The 23,218-nt window shown below is 47.3% G+C and overlaps 1 protein-coding gene across 3 annotated transcripts in view; it reads right to left on the bottom strand.

The window, feature by feature from the left end:
• Positions 1–2,114: 2,114 nt before the first annotated feature.
• Positions 2,115–23,218, bottom strand: part of nkain2 (sodium/potassium transporting ATPase interacting 2) — a 31,179-nt gene continuing 10,075 nt past the window's right edge. The window contains exons 2-8 of one of the 3 annotated variants that reach the window (XM_084699875.1): positions 18,270–18,407; positions 16,837–16,917; positions 10,868–11,068; positions 6,797–6,857; positions 6,274–6,360; positions 4,392–4,473; positions 2,115–3,216 (exon numbers count right to left, since the gene is read on the bottom strand). In XM_084699875.1, coding sequence (XP_084556001.1) covers positions 3,207–3,216; positions 4,392–4,473; positions 6,274–6,360; positions 6,797–6,857; positions 10,868–11,068; positions 16,837–16,917; positions 18,270–18,407 — 660 coding nt within the window. In that variant the 3' untranslated portion in view covers positions 2,115–3,206. Of the gene's footprint in view, positions 3,217–4,387; positions 4,474–6,273; positions 6,361–6,796; positions 6,858–10,867; positions 11,069–16,836; positions 16,918–18,269; positions 18,408–23,218 lie in introns of those variants that run through there. The other 2 variants (XM_084699876.1, XM_084699877.1) reach the window with 2 other exon arrangements.

The following is a 23,218-nucleotide window of genomic DNA, read 5'->3' as shown; positions in this document are numbered from 1 at the left end:
ACACATATACTGGTATTATAGACTCCAAATAAAATAAAATTATTTGAACATATAGCCTACATCGTAATACCGTCTTTGATTTTACTCAGCACAATTTTGGAAATATTGTAATGTAATCTAGACCAGATCAACTTCTTGCTGGGAAACTAGACTCTTTAGGCTAGATCAATGACACCACAAATATCTGGAATCATTATATTACTGCGGAGTATTATGTCCCGGAACAGACAGACAGCGATGATCATAATGAATGGACAATGAATATTGCAGTCAGCAGGCCTGGATATGACGCCACCGACAATGTAGCAGTGACCGGTCTGCAATAACAGAGTCACCAACAAGAGGCAGTAGAGCACATAGAAATGCACTTATATGCATGACACCAAAACCAGAAATCTGCTGTCAACACTGCATCAGTCTTTTGAATGTATATCCCCAAGACAACAATTAACAATATTATAATTATTTTCAAGATAATTAACAAGATATGTATTTATCATGAATTAGTAAACGTCAATATATATACTGTAGGGATGTACTGTCAGAGCAGGACATTGTCAGAACAGGAGATCCTCACAATTGGTATTACAACATCTGCAATATCATCACCCTCTCATTTCAGCTCAGATGAACCTTTATATAACTTTGTGATTCAGGTTCCAGCTTCCCCTGTTTAAGTGAGGCACTTCCTGTCAGTCCCAGGTTTTGTTTACCAGCCATGTCTGTCCTAGTGTCAGGTGTCAACATGCTCCTCTCTCCATTGACACATACCTGGTTATTGAACGTCCTAGTTATACATAGGGCACAGGAGGTATAAAGAGTGATAAAGAGTAGAGGAGAAAGGGTTGGGATGAGGAGAGTGGGGGAGAGTGAGAGAGCGGGGAGAGGAACGAAAGTGGCGTAGAGGAGAGAAAGTGTGGGACAGGGAGAGAGAGTGAGGAGGGGGGAGAGGGAGTGGGGGGAAAGCAAGAGAGTGGCAGAGAAAAGAGTGGTGGAAAGGAGCGCGAGTAGGACAGTTTGTGATGGTCCTCCTCGTGCTCCAGGGACTAGGTGAGTGTGGATGTTGTGTCTGAAGAGATCTTCAAAGGTGCCATGGGATCTACAGGTGTGTCTGCACGTGCTCCCTCGGAGCCATGAAACTAATAGTCTTGTTTATGGACAGTGCCTGAGTGGAACATGAGGCTAAGTGTGTGATCCGTCTGAAGAGCGCTGACGAGCACAGATAACTTACAGCAGCAACAGGTTCACCACAGCCACACGCAGGTCTCTCTCTCTTTCTCTCTCTCTTACAAACAAACACACACACACAACCAGACACAAACCACCGAACCGCCTTTTCCATAGTTGGCTTTTATTATATTTACAGTATTTTTGAAAAGTAACATAAATATAAAATGTCTACATCTAGAGAGAATGGTAGAATTCAGTAGAACTCAAGTTGCTGGCCCCCAGACCTCTCCTGGTAGCTCCGGTTCACTATGTTAACCACACTAGTGCTGCTCTCTCTGACCATGAGGGTCTTTCTCTCCCTGTCCCCTAATATGTGAATTTGGGCCAACTTGCTTGCTCTTTAAGCATTTAACCAGGAAACATTTCTCCCAGTTCCACAAATTTGAAAGTTGGATTTTTCTGTGTTTATTGCAGACATTGTTTCCCACTCTCCGATGATGAAGTGGATCATCTTAGTAAACTCCTGGTATCTTTGGCCTCTGTGACAGGAAGAGCTATCTGGTAGGAAGGTTTGTGGTTAGGGTTACTGAAAGGTCAAGGTCCAGACATGCTCAGTTGGTCTCCATGGAGACCTGGTCAGATTGAGAAGACCCTGTCATAAGATCTACAGGCTGATACTCCTGTAACAGAGGTGATTCACTGAGACCTGAAGTGTTCCCAGAGCTCATACTCAGCATGCTAATGCAGTCAAGTGAGACTGGGGTTTGATTCCGTGGTTGGGTTGATAGTTGAGAGGGGATCCTGATAGATCTAGGGTGACTAGTCCACCACACAGAAACATGTTCAGTCACTTTAGATACTGTCCCCACCCCCACTTAGGGCTGTTCTGACACTATACACCCTGCCCCCCCCCCCCCCCACCCCACCCAACTCCACTCCCCTGACACATTATACAGTTAAAGAATACAAGTCCCCACATACACAACATCAGCAATTAGTATTCAACTATAAAAAGAGTAAACACTGTCACACATGTTAAAAATGCCTAGAAGTTTAAAGAAGTTTCATAATAGTTTGTAAGTGTACGTCATTGTCATTAGGAGAGACTCAACGTTGTCTTAGAAAAGCACAAAGTTCACACTCAGTGTAACAGGGAAGGCTAGTAGCTAACACACCCCTATAGCTAGTCTGCAGGTTAGCACACCCCTATAGCTAGTCTGCAGGCTAGCCAGTTAGAATACCTTTCTAGCTACTCAGCAGGCTTGCCAGTTAGCATACTAGCACACAGCACTAGCTAGTCTGGGAACAATCCAGTGATGTCAGAGAATAAATAGGGCACAGAGTCGACACCTCATGCAAACACAAATGCCTCTAGAAATGTCCAGACCGGCTGTCTGGGCCTGGTGTTCCTGTGATCCACCTGATAGCCAAGCTCAGTCTGCCATCTGTCCATCTACATTCCTGGGCACTGTCAGGACTAATACGTCCAGGGAGATTGGGGCCTAGAGCTCTGCTGCTCAGATTGAGATTCCCTGTGTCACAAACACAGACAGACTAGAGTCTCATCGTGAAGAGTATTGTCCAATAATTTAAGTGGGAACACAGTTGGAACACTAGGGATCCCGTTGGCAGTGTTCCAACGGGTCAACATGTCCAATTGGGCGTGGTCCAGGGAGATTAATACTATTGGCTCCCTGATGTGTCTCTGTCATCCAGCTCCGAGAGTAGAGGTTCTGTATTTCTCCTGTGGTGACCATGTATAGCCACACAGTGGCACTGTTGCTCCAGCAGACTGGCCTAGTCCAGGCCCGGCTCAGACACAATACTACACACACTCAGTCACCCCGTCCTACACACACACACACACACACACACATACACACACACACAGGAACATCCACTGTGTTCTCTCTGAGGTTAGAGCATGGAGTCTCTGGCTCTTCACATACTTTAAGACACAGTATCATGTTTAAGACATTGAAGAAATGGACAGGAAGTTAAAACAGTAGCTTTTGATGTTGGTAAGGCAGTCCTCGTTACTTTGACCTGGAAGAGAACAGAGGAGATAACATGAAGTCAGATGTGCATGTATGGATTTGACAAAGCACAGATTATGCTATAATACTACTCATGTATACAAAATACATAATGATACTGATTAAAAACATTGTATTGTCAATTACAATACGATTATAGAATAGGTCACAGTTCCAATGCTGGTAGCTCGTCTGGGGGCCATGTCATGTTGAGCTCATCACAATACCAAAGAAGACAACAGGGCAGAGGGATGGGGAGGAGGTGAGGAAGAGGGAAGAGAGAAAGGGATATATATCTCAGCGGCCTCAGACCAGGATTTCTCACTGTCAACCACAACCTATAAAACCTGCTCTTAATGAGTCTCAGCTGGGAGGAATGATTGGCTATTGATGCTTTTGTGTGTGTGCGTTTGTGCGGGACAGGGAGAGCATGCGTGTCTGTGTGTGTGCATGCATTTGAGTGTGTGTGCATTTGTGCACAAGCATTTCCAGGCCTGTTCCCTTGATGTATGATCGCTATTGTGTCTTCCTCTGGGGGCTATAAAACCACAGCACGCTCTGTAATTGTGTTCTTTATTTGTAACAGTCCTTTGTGTATGTCTCTCTCTCCCCCTCTCTCTTATTCTCTCCCTGTCACCCAATCTCCTCCCCCTTCCTCCCCCTCTCCCTGTCTCTAATGGTCCTTTTTCCTGAGATACATTCTATAGGTCTGTTTAACCCGGCAGGGTGTAGGCTAAGATGCCGCTTGTTTCTGGGGGCAGTTATCAGGGAGGGTGGCTGCTCAGGTGATAATCCCACTAAGAGGACACACCTTCAGTTGTTATCCTCTGCACTCCTCCTCTCATCTCATCTAAAGATCATCGAATCCTTCCAGGAGCCCAGATACACACTGTTTTAATGCTGATCCGCATCTGAGCGCATGTCAATGGCTGTGAGAGCGCGCGTGTGTTTGCCTGTGTGCGTGCGTGTGTGTTTGCCTGTGTGGGTGCGTGCGGGTTTGTGTGCGCATGTAAGCGTGCAGTATCTAAGCCGTATTGACAGAAGCATTACCACTCTGATATTTCTCAGAATGAGAGAAGCTTAGCACCACCACCAAACTTCAATCAGACCAGGAGAGTGGGTGTGTGTGTGTGTGTGGGTGTGGGTGGGTGGGTGTGTGTGTGGGTGTAACAGGGTCATACTCACATGTACATCGGTTGGAGTTGCAGGTGGGAGGTTTTCTGAGGTCCCTGGTATCCATAAGAGTCAAATCCTCCTATAAAATCAACTGGAGAGACACATGAGAGATCAGTCAAGAGAGTTCAGAACACAGCTGGGAGGACCCTGTATCTGTGTAGGCGTGTGTACGTGGACGTGTGCGTGTGTATTTATGTCTGGCTGGCTGACTGGCTGACTGGCTGGCTGGCTGACTGGTCTGGCCTGCCAGGGGGAGGGTCTGTATGAGAACTGATCTGAAGAGCTTCAGAGCTGAGAGATGAAGAGTGAGGAAGACCAGGATCTCAGGGTTGATTGAGAATTTTGCTCCGATCCATCATACACACAGACAACAGATGATCAATACAATCCTGTCTCCCAATTTCATTGATGGAGCACATATTCATCCCAGTCATCTGAACCTGGTACTGGCAAGTCTCAGGACACAGCATAACAATGAGGACAAGACACACAGCTTCTACAAGACGTAGACACCAACCCTCTATCATATGCACTGTATCAGCTAAAACATGCATGTCCGGCCCCTCCCTCTGTAGACAGACTGCCTGGCCCCTCCCTCTGTGGGCAGTCTGTCTGGCCCCTCCCTCTGTGGGCAGTCTGTCTGGCCCCTCCCTCTGTGGGCAGTCTGTCTGGCCCCTCCCTCTGTGGGCAGTCTGTCTGGCCCCTCCCTCTGTAGGCAGTCTGTCTGGCCCCTCCCTCTGTGGGCAGTCTGTCTGGCCCCTCCCTCTGTGGGCAGTCTGTCAGCCCTGTAGCAGCATCTCCCTCAGTGTAATGAAGCTGCTCTAATATTAGCATTCAGATGGGCAGATGTGTGTTAATGTGCTCGTGTGGAGAAGCCTGCAGGCCACTCATCATGGTATTAGCAGGGATAATAGGAAATATTGCACACTGATTGCATGGTGACGACACACACACACATTCACGCACACATGGAAACATGCACACGTGCATGCGTACACACACATACTCTAGCTTGGGAAAAAGGGAGACACTATAAACAGCTTATATCTGCTGATGGAACTCGGCTGTCACTCAGCCAGCAGGAGATCCCGCCTTTCTGCTTCACTGAAGCTGATTGGTTATCCCGGAGTGGGGGACTGCAACATAATTTCCTGGTTGGCCATGAATAATGCATGGATTTGGTCCTCACATTATCTTATCTCTCTCTCTCTATCAGACATAATGCAAAATGTCTGGGGCAGCTCTAGAATGTCAGTGGATGGTCTAATGTCAGCATTATCCATTGCGAGGGTCTAGTTGAGTACAGAGAGAGTGTAACGTGTAGTCTGGTACAAAGAGTCTGTCTGGTACAGAGACTTCTGTCTGAAAGACTTTATTGAGTGGCAACTACCAGCTGCTCTTCATTAAAACTCTAATGACATGTACCACTCCTGGGCCACAGAGGAGAGAGGAAGGGAGAGAGGGGTTAAAAGGAGAGAGGGAGAGGGAATGGAGGATAGAGAGAGGAGGGAGGGGGGGTGGTGGAGGGAAAGAGGAGGGAAGGAGTGTGTATGAGTGTCGAGTTCTATAAACCAAAGGTAGCTGTGTATAACTCTGGAACAACAAAGAACCCTCCGAGATACCACATGGAACATTTGTCAGTTCCCTTCAAGTGCTCTTTGAAACGTTTCTTTCTGACCTGAAAAATGTTTGATGTGCCAACTAGGCTGACTCTCTGGACAGCGACCACATCTCCAGTCTCAAAGTGGGAGGATCACTAGGCCCTGTACCTAATAGATACTCCAGCACCCGGAAACATCTGATGACTATAATGCAGACATCAGAGAAGAGATCCTATAACTATTATTGAAAGAACACAGTCTGCTTGTAGAGCAGTGACCCCCCTCCCTACCTCCTTTCTGCACCCTTCCTCCTCGCTTCCTGCTCTCTCTCCTCTCTCTTCTCCCTCTTTCTTCTGTCTCTGTCTTTATCGCTGTTGCTTGGTGATGAATGAAAGAGAAAGAAAGAATGAGAGAAATTGTATGGGTCTAGACTCTCTCTCTTGGTGGCACACTGGCTCTTTCTCTCTTGAACAATTTTGTTGGGACATATTTCTATTTCTTGTGTGAGGGTATGCGTGTGAGAGTATGTGTGTACGAGAGAGTGTTTTGTGAGAGAGAGAGAGAGTCCATGTGTGACTGTGTGTGTGCTTATGTAAAAATGGGTGTGTGTGCAAGAGAGAAAGATAGTATGTGTGAGTGTGTGTGAGAGAGACTGTGTGAGAAAAAAGAAAATGTGTGTGTGTGTGACAGAGAGAGAGAGAGAGAGAGAGAGAGAGAGAGAGAGAGAGAGAGAGAGAGAGAGAGAGAGAGAGAGAGAGAGAGAGAGAGAGAGAGATAGAGAGAGAATGAAGTGTGTTTAGAACAGATACTCACAGCTGTCCTCCTCTTCTGAGATCAGCTTAACCACGTAGCAGGCATAGATGAACCCCACCAGCTGCACCCACAAACAAGGAAGAAGTTAGGCAGTTAGTCAGTTAGCCAATCAGACAGACACAGACAAAGTCACAACCAATCAGATCTCTGTGGAGTTCAGACACTCTTAATAAAGGACTAATGACAGCAAAATGGGAGGTTTCAGTGTCTAAGTTTTGATCTACTGTATCCTCATAGCAGCATGTGTGTGTGTGTGTGTGTGTGTGTGTGTGTGTGTGTGTGTGTGTGTGTGTGTGTGTAAAAGAGAGAGAGAGAGAGAGAGAGAGAGAGAGAGAGAGAGAGAGAGAGAGAGAGAGAGAGAGAGAGAGAGAGAGAGAGAGAGAGAGAGAGAGAGAGAGAGAGAGAGGGAGTGTTAGTGTTATGGAGAGGGGAGTGTTAGATGTGTGTGGAGAGAAGAGAGAAGGTGTTGGGGTATCTAGAGCAGTCTAACACTGCAGGGTATAGGTTAAACTAGTCTGGTACAAAGAGTGTGTGTAACATGTAATCTGGTACAGAGAGTGTGTGTAACATGTAGTCTGGTACAGAGAGTGTGTGTAACATGTAGTCTGGTACAGAGAGTGTGTGTAACATGTAGTCTGGTACAGAGAGTGTGTGTAACATGTAGTCTGGTACAGAGAGTGTGTGTAACATGTAGTCTGGTACAGAGAGTGTGTGTAACATGTAGTCTGGTACAGAGAGGCGTGTGTATTGTGTAGTCTGGTACAGAGAGGCGTGCAGTCTGGTTGTCTGGTAGACAACCTTGCTGCAACGCTCATCAATCTTATTCACCATCACTGGCTTCCTATTGAGCTGTAATACCGTTCCCTACTGATTGGAGGTCTCTGATTGGATAGGACACACACACACAACATACATACACACATACATACACACACTCTCACAGGGTTCAGCAGTAAATCTTAACAACCAGATTTAAGATTCCAGGAATACCTCAAGGTCTTGCCCTCATTTAATCTGAATAATGTGCTGCTCTATTCCCTCCCTCAGCCCCTTTAATTTTTTCTCCATCTTTGCTCTGCTTCCCTTAACTCCTTTCTTTTCACTCCCCTCTACTTGTCTCTCCTCCTTTCCCCCTCTCCCTCCCTCCTTTCCCCTTTCCACTCCTTCCCCCTCCTCTGCTCCCCTCTCTCCTCCTCCTCTCCAAGTCGAGCTTCAGGCCAGCAGTCTGACAGCTGGAAGGCGTCTCCTCTTGGATACATTAACATAATACCCATCATGCTTTGCTACACTACCACACCCAGACATGGAGGACACCAGTCACACACAGCGACCTCCCACACATTTTGCCAATGTGTGGGCATCCACACACACACACACACACACACACACACACACACATACATATATATATATATATATATATATATATATATATATATACACACAGGCAAACACACACAAAGAGACAGACCAGATGTTGAGCACCACAAAGCACAGCCAGTTCATCTGTAGGAGTTAAACCTTGACAGGCGCCGGGTGTAATATCTCCGTATACAACACTCTGTAGTTCCTCTCTATCTGTCTGAGTGGACATATCCCCTATTAATATGGTGGCTGTTTGAATGAGATATCATCATGAAATATGTATGCCCTGTTACAGAGGTATACTGTACATCAATAATAGAAAAAGTCTGAGCACAGTTCAAATAAAGCAGTAAATGACATAATTAAGGACTGGAGTTGAGATATTATTGTTCACCTGATAGCTGACACGTGGGTTTACTTTGAAGTCTGCTTTCTGTCTTTCCCGGCTTAATACTTTTAACCCAGTACTACTATGGTGGAGCGTCTATCCCAGTATAAACCCAGAATGATGAGAGAGCCGTGTGTAAGGCTAAGGATCCATACTCCAGGATCAATAATCTCAGCGGCCCTAATTGGGATCATGTCAGGTGTGCATTGGCTGCAGAATGTCAGGCCACACTACACTACCCATAACACCACCAGTCCACAGAGGCTCTCTGCACAGCAACGGTAAAGGGCTTTCAAACGCATTCAGGCCAACATCTGAAATCAATTTCTATAATTAGCCTGGGGCAGAATGACTCAACATGAGAGAAAATATGCTTTTCTTAAAATAAAGATGTATGCATGTTGACAGTTTCAGACAGAAGTCAATATCTCAGACAATGCTGGCACACACACACATACACACGCACTTTGGTTGCTTCTAATATGTTCACCATGTACTATTTCCTCTCTGTTCTTCATGACTGCAGCTATACTACACAGTCCTGTGTGTGTGGGTGTGTGTGTTTGTTTGTGTGCGTGTGTGTATGTGGGGGGACGGGGGGGTACATTAAAAACCAAGCCACGTCGACTCTGACATTTGAAAAATAAAAGGACAATAATCTGCCCCTCCCCAGCCCCCCTCCTTCTCAGATGAGGCTGAGACCCTGATAGGGTCTGCATGCCTGTCACTCAGACAGCAGAGGAGGAAAAAACACAAAGACCATACACAAGATTTACTGCTGAACTGTGTGTGTGTGGGGTGGGGGGGTGTAAGTGGAGAGTGGTGGAGAGGGGACGGGCTGAGTGTGGGGCGGTGTGTCACACCGCCAGACACCATGGTGGCGGAGGACTGTTGGTTTTCTATTTCAGAGAGATGTCTGTGCTGATACCCTCGCTTCAATCTGCACACTAACACACAGACACGGAGAGACCAAGACACGGACCAAAAAGTGGGAGAAGGGGGAGAAATGTAGAGAGAGAATGAGGTGAGAGAGGGGAGAGCGAGGGTGACGTGAAGATAATACACAATACGTCTAGATTGTGTGTGAGTGTGTGTGTGTGTGTGTCTGTATGTGCGTTCAAGCATTGTGGGTATTGTATGGGCTCTGGTCCTCGTTTGAGCTGTCTGACCTGGTTTTGATGCTCTCAGGCCTGTGTGCTTGTGTGTGTGTACCTGCATGAGTGTGTGTGTACGTGCAAGTGTGTGTGTGTGTACACATGCATGTGTGTGTGTCTCTGTGTGTGTACTGTGAGCTGCGGGCTAAGAGGCATCAGTGATGCTACTGTGAGCTGGACACAGCTCATTGGACACTCATCCAGTCATGAGAGAGGCCCCCAAAGCTAACCTAGACCTGTGTGTGTAAGTGTGTGTGCGCGCGTGTGTTTGTGTGTGTGTGCGTGTGACCGTGTGTTATGGTCCCTGCTGGGCTTGTCCCCTGCTCCCAGTGTGAAGGAAAAATCTGCCTAGCAACATCCTGACTTCCTGGCTGTACATAAATCTGCTGCTGCTGTCGCCAGTGAACCCATTAGCCTGAAGGAAATTAACCTGTCTGGGTAACCACAGCCCCCAGACTGTCTGATATGTGAGGGCTAGGTCTAATCTCTGGAGGAAGTAACTCTGTCACCCCTATAGGCTAGGTGTAATCCCTGGAGAGTAACTCTCACAATGACAGAACATGGAGGGGCTTGTTGGGTCTGAGGCTTTTACTGAGGCTGGAGCTGAGGCTGGGCATGGGGCTTAAACTGAGGCTGTGGATGAGGCAGGCACTGAGGCTGGGGTGGTTGGGGGAGAGTGGAGGAGACGGAGGGAGGGAGACCTAATTATCACAGAGTGCTGCTCTGCTTCTTCACACAGACTCACAGCCTTGTCCTCCAGCAGAGGAATGAGTGATGTGGAAATGACAGCCCTCTTTCTCTCTGTCTCCCTCCATCTTTCTCTCATCCTAATCCTCATAATTATCTCTGTTTGAGCCTCGACAGTGAGAGGAACACTGGCTGACACTACTCTGGTTTTATAAGGGTGCCCTGACTCCTCCACTGCCTTCCCTGCTCTGCCTGAATCCCTGGAGAAGAGGAAGGGGAGTACGGGTATACAGCAGGGGAGGAAGGCTGTGGTAGGATAGGGTAGGTAGGGTAGGTAAGATAAACAGGCTAGGGTCGGTAATACAAGCAAGGTAGGGAGGCTAGGTAGGGTAAGCAGGGCGGGGAGGGTAGGTGGGTAGGCCAGGGTGAGCAGGGCAGGGAGGGTAGGTAGGTAGGTAGGCCAGGGTAGGTACTTACAGCCAGTAGAATCTGCAGAGAGCTGTGGGCCACCTCCAGGTACTGATAGTCCAGCAGACAGCCTGAGATGCTGATGTAGCGGTGGTCCTCCGGGGCCCAGGATGGAGGGGGGGTTACCGGGGTCACCCTGCATCCTGGGCCGTTCTCCATCCACCAGGAGCGATGCATGGAGATGTTGAAGGTCATGATGAGGTCAGAGTCCTGGGGGGGGGGGGGAACCAGTTAGCTAAGGGTAGGAGATTCTACAGGCACTCAGAGAGATACAGCTAAAAGGTCTATTAGGGTTTGAATAGGCAAGTCCATACAGGTGAAACACACAGACACTCCTTTCATACAGGTCTAAATCCAACCATTTGGATTTATGAATCCTATTCTTGTCCTTTTCATTCCATTTCCTTTCCATTTCAACAGATGATATGTTAGAGGCAATGGTGATAAAATAATCTGAATCCGAATAAAGCCTATAAACTTCACATTATCTGTGCTCTTCAGAATAGTATGGCTTCGGAGACATCCCCAGTGTGTGAAAGTGTGTGCAGGTGTGCATGTGGTCGGCATTATCCTAACTCATAAATTAAGGCAGCGCTGCTAAATGAGCTAATTTCATGGTGGAGTGAGCATGTTTCTGTTGTTCAGCAGCTGGAAATGGCAACACAATGAAGGCTCTGATGTGGGTCTGTTTACAGCAGGGCTAGGACTGTCCTGGACACACACACACACATACATTAACCAACACACGTGCATGCACACACGCACACACGCACACACTCACTCACACACGCACACATACAAACACAGACACAAACAGCCATACTGTTCCAGGCACAATAAGCCAGACTGCCACCGCTCTACGTGGGCTGAGCAGCTCTTTGTCTGCAGTCAGCCGTCTCATTTGTCTCTAACAGATGGGAGATTGTTTATGTCAATAAATATTGCACAAACAGACTCTGGGAGCTCACGTGCCTTCACAAGCCTAGCTCAAAACTAAACCCAGAGCTAGAGAGAGGCCATCCACTGGGATTCATACCCATACACTATAGGTAGCACAGCAGCAGCAGGTAAACTGAACTGGCATCATTCAACAACACTGGCTTCTCTCACTCGGCAGCATTGAACATCCACAGGGTACCTCAGAAAAGCTAAGCTACACTAGCCTCTCAACGTGAAGTGGCTTTAGAAAGAACCAGTCAGCCAGCAGCCAGCCAAGCAGCCAGTCATCCAACCAGTCAGTCAGTCAATCAATCAGAAAACCAGTCAGTCAATCAGCCAGCCAGCCGGTCAGCACTGAAACAAGAAAGATGAGATATCAAAGAGGTTCTCTGCACTCCTTTGAACATGTCTACTGATGACTCACTCTCTATCCACCCTGTCTCCCTCTCCGAGGGGGAGGAAGGACAGGGGAGAGAAAAGACAAGAGGGGCAGAGGAGCAGACAGCAGGAGGGATCCAGGGGACGCAGTGGGAGGATGGGGTAAAGAACGTTTAGGATGGCGTCATTCTGTTCTGCTACACTGGCCTGGGTGATGCATGCTATCTCAGAGGGAGGCTGAGAGGGGGGGGGAGGGAGGGGGGGGGGGGAGGGCTCCCTCTGTTAGATCAAAGCCTGTAGTCGTTCGATGAGCAGATGCCATGCAGACGAGCCAAGCGTAGGATGTGTGTGTCACATTTATGACCAACTCTGCGTTGGAGGTGGTGTGTGTGGAACCTTCTGTGTTCTTGAGGTGATCGAGACAACAAGACTTTTCTCCAAAGCCTCAAAACCATCTGACAGTGCCTGCTGTTTAGTAACTACCAGCATTCCAGCACAGCAAAGGAGAAGAAATTAAAGGGAGGGGAAGAGAGGGCAGAGTGGTGGAGTGGAGACAAAAGGAGTTGAGAGGAGTGAAGAGGAGAGGAGTGAAGAGGAGAGGAGCGGAGGGGACACAAGAGGAGAGGAGTAGAGTGAATGGGAATGGATAGAGCATAATGAAATCTTGACTTGTGGAACCCTGACATCCCTCCTCCTCCTCCTCCTCCTCCTCCTCCTCCTCCTCCTCCTCCTCCTCCTCCTCCTCCTCCTCCTCCTCCTCCTCCTCCTCCTCCTCCTCCTCCCCCTTCTCTCCTTACAATGGCAGGCTTTACCCATCCACTGGGACACTACAGGGTGTGTGAGAGTGAGTGAGTGCATGAGATAGACACAACAGCAGCCTTCACACTGTTCCCAGTTAGATGCACTCCAACACCTCACACTCCACTGAAGGACTTTTGTGCGTCTTTGTATTTGTGTGTGTGTGTCTTAGTGTGTGTGCGTGTGCTCCTTAATACCTCATGTTCTTCAACATACAATGACTTCTCTATTTTCCACAGTTATATATTGTTCCTGACATGTGAGAGCCATACACACCAGAGCTCTTTCTCCTCCTCTCCTCATCCCTCGCTTTCTATCGTCCTCTCCACATCTCGTGCCGTAACACTGTCCCTCTCTTCCCTCCCTCACAGGATCCACATGTGTCTGTGTGTACTGTGTGTATGTACTGTGTGTGTTCTGTACGTGTGTGTTCTGTATGTGTGTGTTCTGTATGTGTGTGTTCTGTGTGTGTGTGCACTGCATGTACAACGTGTACAGGTATCTCAAGTGTCACAGGCATTGACACTGTGTGAGATCATTCTGAATTCCTCCCAAATATTATGTAACGTCAAAAAATGCATCTCAATTGGCGCATGTTTACTGGATTTGTGTGTGTGTGTGCGTGCTGTGTGTGTACATGTGTGTTTGTGTGTGAGGAGTGTAGGTCTTAGATTAGGCTCAGTCTATCTTCTATATTTCAGCAGGGTGGTATATATGGTGACCCTCTCAGACAAACACATCATTAGAGAGGATATGATTCATTCTGATCTCTGTGGAGGATTCTAATAACCTCTCCACTGTCTGTAAATGTTAATGGATTCAGAGACAATTAGCAGAGTACAAACTGCATCAGAGCATGAGCATCGCACAGCTCTCCAGCTCAACGCAGAGAAGGGGGCTTAACATGGGGAATGCTTGTCTGACATTACATGTTTTGGGAGGGGTTAGGTTTAATTGTTTTAATGTGCGTGTGAGGGTGTATGTGCGTGGTGTGAGTGTTCGTGTTTTGTCCATGTGTAGGTCTATGTATGTACTTTTGTGTGTGTGTGTGCGTGTGTCAGTGTATGTGTTATTATCTGTGTGTGGATGTCAGAGTGACTTTGAAGTGTATCTAGGATGCTGGCAGCTAAAAGAACATCAGAAATAGATCAGGAACACTTGGGGGTTGTGCTCAAACGAGACCAGGAGAACCAAGGGCTAGTTTAGCCTGGTTCGCTGTGTTTGTGTGTGTGTGTGTGTGTGTGTGTGTGTGTGTGTGTAGTGAAGCTCTAACCTGGTGCTGATCAGCAGGATATTGTGGGATGGAACAAACAAATGCTCTCTTCTTATCAGTCTACAGTCCCTATTGGTCTTTTTTTTCCCCCAACCAATCCGAGCCCTCCTGGTGCAACACCGGCGCATTGGGCAGAGTCAGCACCTTCCTGCAGGGTCGTGCTGATCACCATCTGTCATCTATTTGCTGCCATTGTGTGTTTCTGCCCTTGCTTTCTCTATCTCTGATGCTGAAGATGAAGCCTTGCAAACTGTTCCTTTAACCCAATGTCAGTCTGCGTGTGTGTGAGGCTCATGCATTCTTTGATTTCCGTGGTTTCAGTAACAGTATCCATGGTTACAGTAACAGTATCCATGGTTTCAGTTACAGTATCCATGGTTTCAGTAACCATGGGAAGCTCACTGATTTATGTTCTTTGCTCAGCACCTCTGTTTCCAGCTAAATATAACTGTGACTCCAGGGCCATGTTGTGGATACAGTGACCAGGGCCATAGATGGATCCTGCCATCGCATAAAACCAGCAGCCAGAGTATGGCATCATAATAATTTGCTAAACTGCATTAATCAAAATAAGCCTCGTTCAATCGAGATAAAAGCTTTTCCAGTTGGCCGTTGGATCTGGGCCATGTTCCGGAGTGTCGTTTCCACGGAGACGATGGAGGGATGCAGGGATGGAGAGGGGGAAAGAGGGATTGGTGACAGAGGGCACAACCCTTAGATGCAGGTCTGGTTGGAGAGGGCTGTAACATGAACAGGCTCACCTCACTGTGTGGCAGCATATCCCCGCCCTCCCACCCTCTCTCTCTTTCTCTCTTTCAGGCTTCATCTCTGTCTCTATCTAGCGTTCTCATCCAGAGCATGTCCATTTTCAATTGCGACATCAGTAGTACTCCTGTCCACCTCTCCTCCTCCACTCCATTGAGCCCGCTAAATCACCAGGCTGAGAAGAAACCTTTGAAGAAGAACGTCTGAAATCCCTGTAATCATCCTGCTGGCCTACATAAGGAGCGGAGGGCTGCATGAGGATGGGAATGAGCTGTCTGCCTACCTTATCCGTCGGCTTGCCTTGTCTGTCTGTCTGTCTGTCTGTCTGTCTTATCTGTTTGTATGCCTGACTGTTAGCCTTATCTGTCAGTCTGTGTGTTTTCGTTATCTGTCTTTCTGTTTCTCTAAGGTTCTGCTGTGCCCCTTCCGGCATCTCCAGTCTCAGCACTTTAGACAACACTGTCTCTTTTATTTCCCAAGAGTCCCTGCACCAGCATCCCATAATACTTCAGAGGGTTTTCCTACCAAGTGACAGAAAGGAGAGTTATGCAGAATGGAGATGCAAGAGGGATGGACTCAAACAGGCTGACAACAGGTAGTAAGAGAAAATAGCAGCCTTGCAGGGAGTAACACAGAGGCCCCAGATGCCGGGTGAGGTTGGAGGCTTGGTGAGATTAGAGGCTGGGTAAGAATAAAAGCTGGGACAGTTGAAGAGACTGGGTGAAGTGAAAGGCTTGGCACGTTTAGAGGCTGGGTAAGAAAAGAGGCTGAGAAGCTGCATGCTTATTTACATTTAATTGGAATCCTAAATCCCTCCGAATCCTCCAGTGCTACTCTAGAAGCCCTCCTGAAAAAGGCTTAGTGACTGAAGCGTGGATCAAATGTCATTACCTCAGAATCAGGAAGGTGTGTGTGTGTGTGTGTGTGTGTGTGTGTGTGTGTGTGTGTGTGCGAGAAAGAAAGGGGGATTCATACTGTAGGTTTGAGAATGGAATATAAATCGTGTATAAGTCGTCTTCAAGCCTGCGATTCTGCTGGAGCACGGAACTCTGTTCATGCATATTGACATCACATGTGGTTGTCCACGTGTGGCTGTCCACCACAGTAGCTAACAAATAGCTACTAGATGCCGCTCAGTGTCGGTCTCCTATTAAAGAGGTTGGTGGGGCTATAAACAGGAAACAAAGAAGTGGTAGAGAAAGATACAACTGAGGAGGGACTAATTACTGAGGGACACTGATCTGGCTCTCACTGCTTCACAGACTGGAATCTAAATTAATGACTCTGAGGGGCTTCCTGGAGGCAATGACACAATGCAGAGATGAGTTCAACTGTGCTAGGCAGTGACTAGGCTAGTGTGTGTATGTGTGTGTATGTGTGGGCAAGGAGGGTGGGTGGGGTACCTTAAAGTCAGAGAGAAAGGAGGGAAGGGGAGAAATCTTTATTCTATCAAATGGAAACCTAACAGATAAAACTGTTAGATGAATATTTTAATCAACTTACATGGCTGGTTTGACTATTAATTGGGTAGAATATGTGACATTTTGACATTTTAATTATATCTTTTCTCATTTTCACATACATGAGCGGATGAGAAACTGCCAGATGGAATGACAGATAATGATTAAAGCTGCAGAAAGAGAAGGAGGGACAAAGGAAGCAAGAGAGGGAGAGAGAGAGCAGTAGAGATAAAGAGAGAGAGGGAAAGAGAGAGTGAGAGTGAAGTCAGTGTATCTGCCTCTCATACCAGTGATGTCACTTCTAAAACCAGAGATGACCAGTCATGTCACCACCAGGAGGAAGTGATGTCACCAGGTGGGCCTACCTTGGATAGGTCCCCCACCTCCAGGTAGAAACAGATGATGAAGACGTTCCAGGTCATCCACAGCACAAGCCACGCGGCATACTTTGGAGGAAAGACAGAGAGAAAGAAAAGTAAAGAATTAGACCCTCATGTGTATAAGTGTGTATTACAATCAAGTACTGTGTATTCATGTGTTCGAACATTAGTGTATCATTGTCTATCAGTGTGTATTAGAGTGTATTAGTATGTTTTACAATATATTAGTGTGTAAATAGCATGAATTTAGCTAACAAGTGTAGCGTGTTCATCAAAGCTTCCACAAACATAGATAAATTAAATGATTGGACACCTATTGTTCTTAACAGGCTGGTTAGAACCAGTACAAGAATGGCCTGTCTACATGCCAACACGAAAACCACGTCATTATCTTACTAACAGGTGTTTCTGTAGCTAATTAAAGTTAGAGAAGGATAGTGTTTGTGTGTGTCTGTGTGCGTTTGTCTCTGTGTTTGTCTGTGTGTGTTTGTGTGTGTGTGTGTGTTTGTCTGTGTGTGTGTGTTTGTCTGTGTGCGTCTGCCAGTCAGATCGGACTGGTGTTCAGATAACAGAAGCTGTCGTATCAGATTGGAGCATGTCTTCACGCTGACAGTTGAGACACACACACACACACAGCAGATTGCGAGGCAGCATGTGAGCAGCGCTGCTAAACAAGATTGCACTGAAGTGTTTCAGCACTGTTCAGTGTGACTAGCAGCATGGACAGCCTGGTAACCTCCTTCTACATGCTGATTCACTGAACACTGGTCTGGTATGAACTACACAAGACACATGTAAAACCCTGCAGAGGGGAGGGTGGAAAGGAGGAGAGCAGGGAGAAGTAGGAGAGCAGGGTTAGAGAATAGGAGGGGAGGAGGAATGAGGCAGGCAGGAACACTTGGAGGTGAAGAAGGTGACAGAAAGAGAAGAAGAGGAGGGAAAAAGAGGAAGCGAAAGAGAGGAGGTGGAGATGGGAGACGTCGGGAAGGGAAGGAGATGATGAGGAAGGACAGCAGAATGGGACAAAAGCAGGGGCGGAGGCCTTGGCATGCGGGCGCCATTTGTGTGATACGAATAAAGGATTCTTCTCTCTGGTCCATTTTCCCTTTTGCTCTCCATTCTTCTCTCAGTTCCTTGTCTGAATGCATGAAGCAGGGTGTGAATACCATGTCTCAGGGGTGCTCTGGTGCTTCAACGGATTAGAGTCAGGTTTGATGCTCATTTTGCTACGGTGGACTGAGGCACACCAAACACGTATCCATACATCAATACATGGAAACAGTCCTTTTGCCGGAGCCAGAAGCCAGGACACAGGCAGCATACAGACAACTCCCTCCCTCCTCCGGTCCTTGCACGTGTGTGTGTGTGTGACAAAAATCAACATTTCTTTCATCTTCAGTAGGAGGACGAAGACTCACCCCTGTGACGTAGCGGGGCCTGAATTGGATGGTCCCAAAGAGGCCGAGGATGACCAGAATGATGTGCAGGAAGTTGGTGAGGATGGGGGCCCACTGGTACCCCAGGAAGTCAAAGACCTGGCGCTCCAGAACACTGACCTGAGAAAGAGAGGTGGGGTGGGAGATAGAGGGAGGGAAAGGGTTTAGGCAACGGTTTGTAAGGTAAACTTTGTTTCTACAGTGCAACCTTACACACTGGACAGAGCAAGTGAGAGATGTGTGTGTCCGACATGCACACACACACACCACACATCCTGAAAAGCCTGCTGTCACACACACACCACTGAAATCATGGAGAACACATGTGACCAGAAAGCTTCCATCCAGTAACCAGCTAAAGCACACAAACACACACACAAAACACGCACACACGCGTCCCATTAATGGGCAGGGCAGAGGGTAGAGCCTGGTCACAGGGGAAATAAGCCTGTCAGAATGAAGCAGCCGTACTCAGCTGCACCGGGGACACTGTATTTACTCACCAGGGACCAAGGACAGAACCACTTCACCACCAGGGACAGAACAATATCACTACCAGCAACCAGGGACAGAACAATATCACTACCAGCAACCAGGGATAGAACAATATTACTACCAGCAACCAGGGATAGAACAATATTACTACCAGCAACCAGGGATAGAACAATATTACTACCAGCAACCAGGGATAGAACAATATTACTACCAGCAACCAGGGATAGAACAATATCACTACCAGCAACCAGGGATAGAACAATATTACTACCAGCAACCAGGGATAGAACAATATTACTACCAGCAACCAGGGATAGAACAATATTACTACCAGCGTCGCAACACAATGACATAACTATTAGGGACAGAATCACATAACTACCAGACACAGACCCAGGTAGAGGGTGGAGGGACAAAGACACCTTAATCAGACTAGCAGGCCTGAAACTCTCCCAGAACACTACCAGAAAATGACCAGAACTGTAAACAGTGTAGTAGCTGACCATCAGTAAACATGAACAGTGTACTCAACCATCTCAAACATCTTATTATGACTCACACAGATATATATCGTATGTAATCGTTTTATTTCCTCAGGAGAAAAATGATTACCAAAACATTTTTCTGCAAACAGTTATTATCAGTTCCTACATTCACTCTCTCACATACACTCACATTCATCCTATACACACACAAGAACAAAAACACACACACACATAGACACCATACACACAGACACAATTGCACACACAGACTCGCACATACTCCACAAACACACTGCAGCATAGTGTATTTGCAGGAGAATCTCATTACTGAGGTATAATACGCTTGGATCCTGGCTGAGAACACTTCAGCCCTGAGACACTGATTAGGATGGAAGTTGATCCTGAAAACATTAACTCACATATACACACACACAGTCACACACAAACACACACACACACATACACAGACACTCACGGTCCCATCCACAGCAGGCCTGGCCGGTTGATTGAAATGGAAGTGTAGAGAGACTCAGGGCTGTTTTTGTATGCAGTGTGTTCACACAAACCACTGTAATCACTGACACAAAAACTAATCAATCACACACAGCCGGGAGTGAGAGAAAAAAGGATAGTGAGAAAAAGAGAGCGTTAGACAGGGAGAGAAAACGGCAACTTTCCTGACAGGAAGTCTTTTACCATTTCTCCAGACTGTGAGATAAAATGCTGAATGCATGAACAGCATAGCATTAATATGTGGATTCTTCAGAGACAAGTTTCGCAAAAACAATTAAGAGAATATTTATGGAAAGCCGCATCTGCAGTTATGAATAATACAACACCGCACTCGAGACACATCAAAATGTCAGCATTAACATGTCAACACAAACATGTCAACACAAACAACTTAAACGCCTCCAGAGTGCTGCCGTTTTCAGGAAGACACACAAGCAGAAAGACAAACCGACAAACAGGCAGAGAGAGAGAGAGAGAGAGAGAGAGAGAGAGAGAGAGAGAGAGAGAGAGAGAGAGATAGATAGATAGATAGATAGATAGAGGGCGAAAGACAAGAAGTTGGGGTTGGGGCTCCCACTAGCAGGTCCAGACAGCTCAGAGGACACAGCGTAGAGGATGAAAGCTGTGTGACTGTGGACTCTTCTAGTTCCTGTTAATGCCCTTCTGCTTCCCTGGTTCGCTGAGTCGGTTCTGAATACAACCAAGTAACAGGAGATCAAGACTTCGGAGGCCCGATCGAGTTTAATACAAGCATGCAGGAAAGAATAGAGTGTTGCAGAGAGTGAAAGTCCCTATAGCATGGAGCAACACAGAACACAGAGCTACAGAGTCCAGCCTCAGTTTGGACCACACTTGCAGCACACAAACAGGACGGGAGGATATCAATAGATGAGTGGATCCAGGTCTGTCTGAGTGTGCGTGTAATACTAGGGTTTCCAGTCTCGTTAATCATGCAGCAGCAAGTGGTAGGGTCACTGCTCCCTCAAAGACTGTACACACACACACACTTTCAAATGGAAGACAACATCAGCTTCAAAGCTGAAAGACAGTATCAATGACAAATTATTTTTTATCTGGATCTGAGCCTCTGGTCTAGATAACATACTGTAGATACCTTCACCTCTAGCCTGGTTACCATAGATACCCTGACCACTTGTCTGGTTACCATAGATACCCTGAACCATCTCGGCCTCTAGTTTGTCGACCGTAGATACGCTGATCACTAGTTTGGTTACCATAGAGACCCTGACCCATCTCATCCTCTTGTCTGGTAGCCGTAGATACCCTGTACATCTGAACAAGGGGCCTTCAAACTGCCTCCGCTTTTTCTGTCTTTGTCCTGGTCTTTATCCTCTTTGTCCAGTTGTAGGAGTCTGGCACCAACGCCTCCCAACCCCCCCCCCCCCCCCCCCCCCCAAGGCACAGCCCCCTCCTCTCACTTTCCCCAAATAAATAAAATGCACACAAATGATTTCCCGCTCATGTAAAAGGACAACTAAATGGTTGATCTATGAGTTGAAACTCTCTAACGAGGAGCATTGCTGGGCCAAAATTGAATCCTGCATGATAAATAGCTGGTATTATCTCCCTCTAACTGGGGGGGGAGGTTAAGGCGGGTTGAGGCTACTTAGAGAGAGTGGAGCTGGTGACAGAGGAGAGAGGCTTGCAGATGGATACCCAAAAGGATAAGAACATTAGCCTGGGCTACATCATTAATAACACACACACACACATGTACAAACATACCAACACAAACTGTATGCACAGACACACACACACTCTTACATACACAAGGCAAGGGAGAAGATGGCCTCTATACCTCCAACATTTCCTGCCAGGTAAGCAGAGTGTTTTGACTACTAAGTGACAGGCTGGGGGGTACAGAGAGGCAGAGAAATGGAGAGAGACTGTGTGTGGGGATTGACTGTAGGTGTGTGTGTGTGTGTGTGTGGGGGGGGGGGGTGTAGGTGTGTGTCTATGTGTGTGGACCTCTAAACTCCAATTACATTTGGCAGAGTCCTCCTTTCTGCTTTCTCTCGAAAGTAATTCATGGGCACTTCCATGCCTGTGGTGGGGGCCAGCCTGTCACAGCAGCTCTCACACTACTTTAGATATTACTCCCCTTCTCCAGATGCAAACACCAACTTCAGCATCTTCCAGGAACAGACGCACACTCTACCGTGGATCTGTCTTCAGTTATATCAATAAACACACGCAAGGCTGCCTGTGCGACCTAGCTGCATCACTTCATTATTCTAATGGCTGACCAAGGAGCTGAACATGCTGGAAGAGGGAGAGCCGGGAGGGCAGGAGTGGGGAGGAGGTTGAGGGGAGACGCAGGGAGGGAGGGAGGGAGGGAGGGAGGGAGGGAGGGAGGGAGGGAGGGAGGGAGGGAGGGAGGGAGGGAGGGAGGGAGGGAGGGAGGGAGGGAGGGAGGGAGGGAGGGAGGGATTGAGGGAGGGAGGGAGGGAGGGAGGGAGGGAGGGAGGGAGGGAGGGAGGGAGGGAGGGAGGGAGGGAGGGAGGGAGGGAGGGAGGGAGGGAGGGAGGGAGGGAGGGAGGGAGGGAGGGAGGGAGCTGATAAATGGAGTAAAGTGGAGGGGTGAGGTAAGACGTGGAGGGAGGAAGATAGAAGACCTGAAATAAGTCTACAACATCCTGACTACAGACATTTATCAGCAACACTTTAAGGTACCAAACTACCATGCAACTATAGAGCAATAGGTGTGGTTAAAATGTTTGAAGTTGATGGGAATTGCTGTGTAACTAAATGGTATTAAGGTATTATCTTCCAATTCCAATGATCTTCTCAGTACAGATGGACAGCTATGAAAACATTCAGAAACTCACAAGCAGTAGACAAACAGGGACATCCAGTTGCATGTGCACTTTTACCCACACACACATATACATGCATGCACACCTACACACATCACATGTGAACACACACACACAGACCAGGGGAGAGATAACAGATCAATCAGAGCTGAAAGCTTGGAACAGTTTCTCTGATTCCAGTCACCCTCCAGCGGTCAAGTGGTCTCAACACCAGAGATATGGTGGGCTTATGCCTCGGCCCCCAGCCTCTTTCTCTCACACACACACACACCGACACACACACACACACACACAGCACTCCCACTGTCACTCTATCTCCCTCTCCAGCCCTACTCTCTGTTTTATTTTCCCCCTCTGGCTCCCTCCCTCCTTCTCTCAGACTTGACCTCCATGTCCCTCTACAATCTCTTCTTACCCTGCTTCGGCGTCGTCTGTGTGTGTGTGTGTGTGTGTGTGTGTGTGTGTGAGTGTGGGTGTAACACCCTACCATCATTCAAATCATGCACAAATTCTTTCACTTATCCGCAAGTCTATACATTCCAACAACTACTGCCAAAGACCTGAGTAAAATCCTGGATACTTTACTAGTGCACTGTGAACA

This window comes from Hypomesus nipponensis, chromosome 6, assembly GCF_054491055.1.
Source record: "Hypomesus nipponensis isolate SF chromosome 6, ASM5449105v1, whole genome shotgun sequence".
Lineage (NCBI taxonomy): Eukaryota > Metazoa > Chordata > Actinopteri > Osmeriformes > Osmeridae > Hypomesus > Hypomesus nipponensis.
This window is presented reverse-complemented; position numbering and strand designations above follow the sequence as displayed.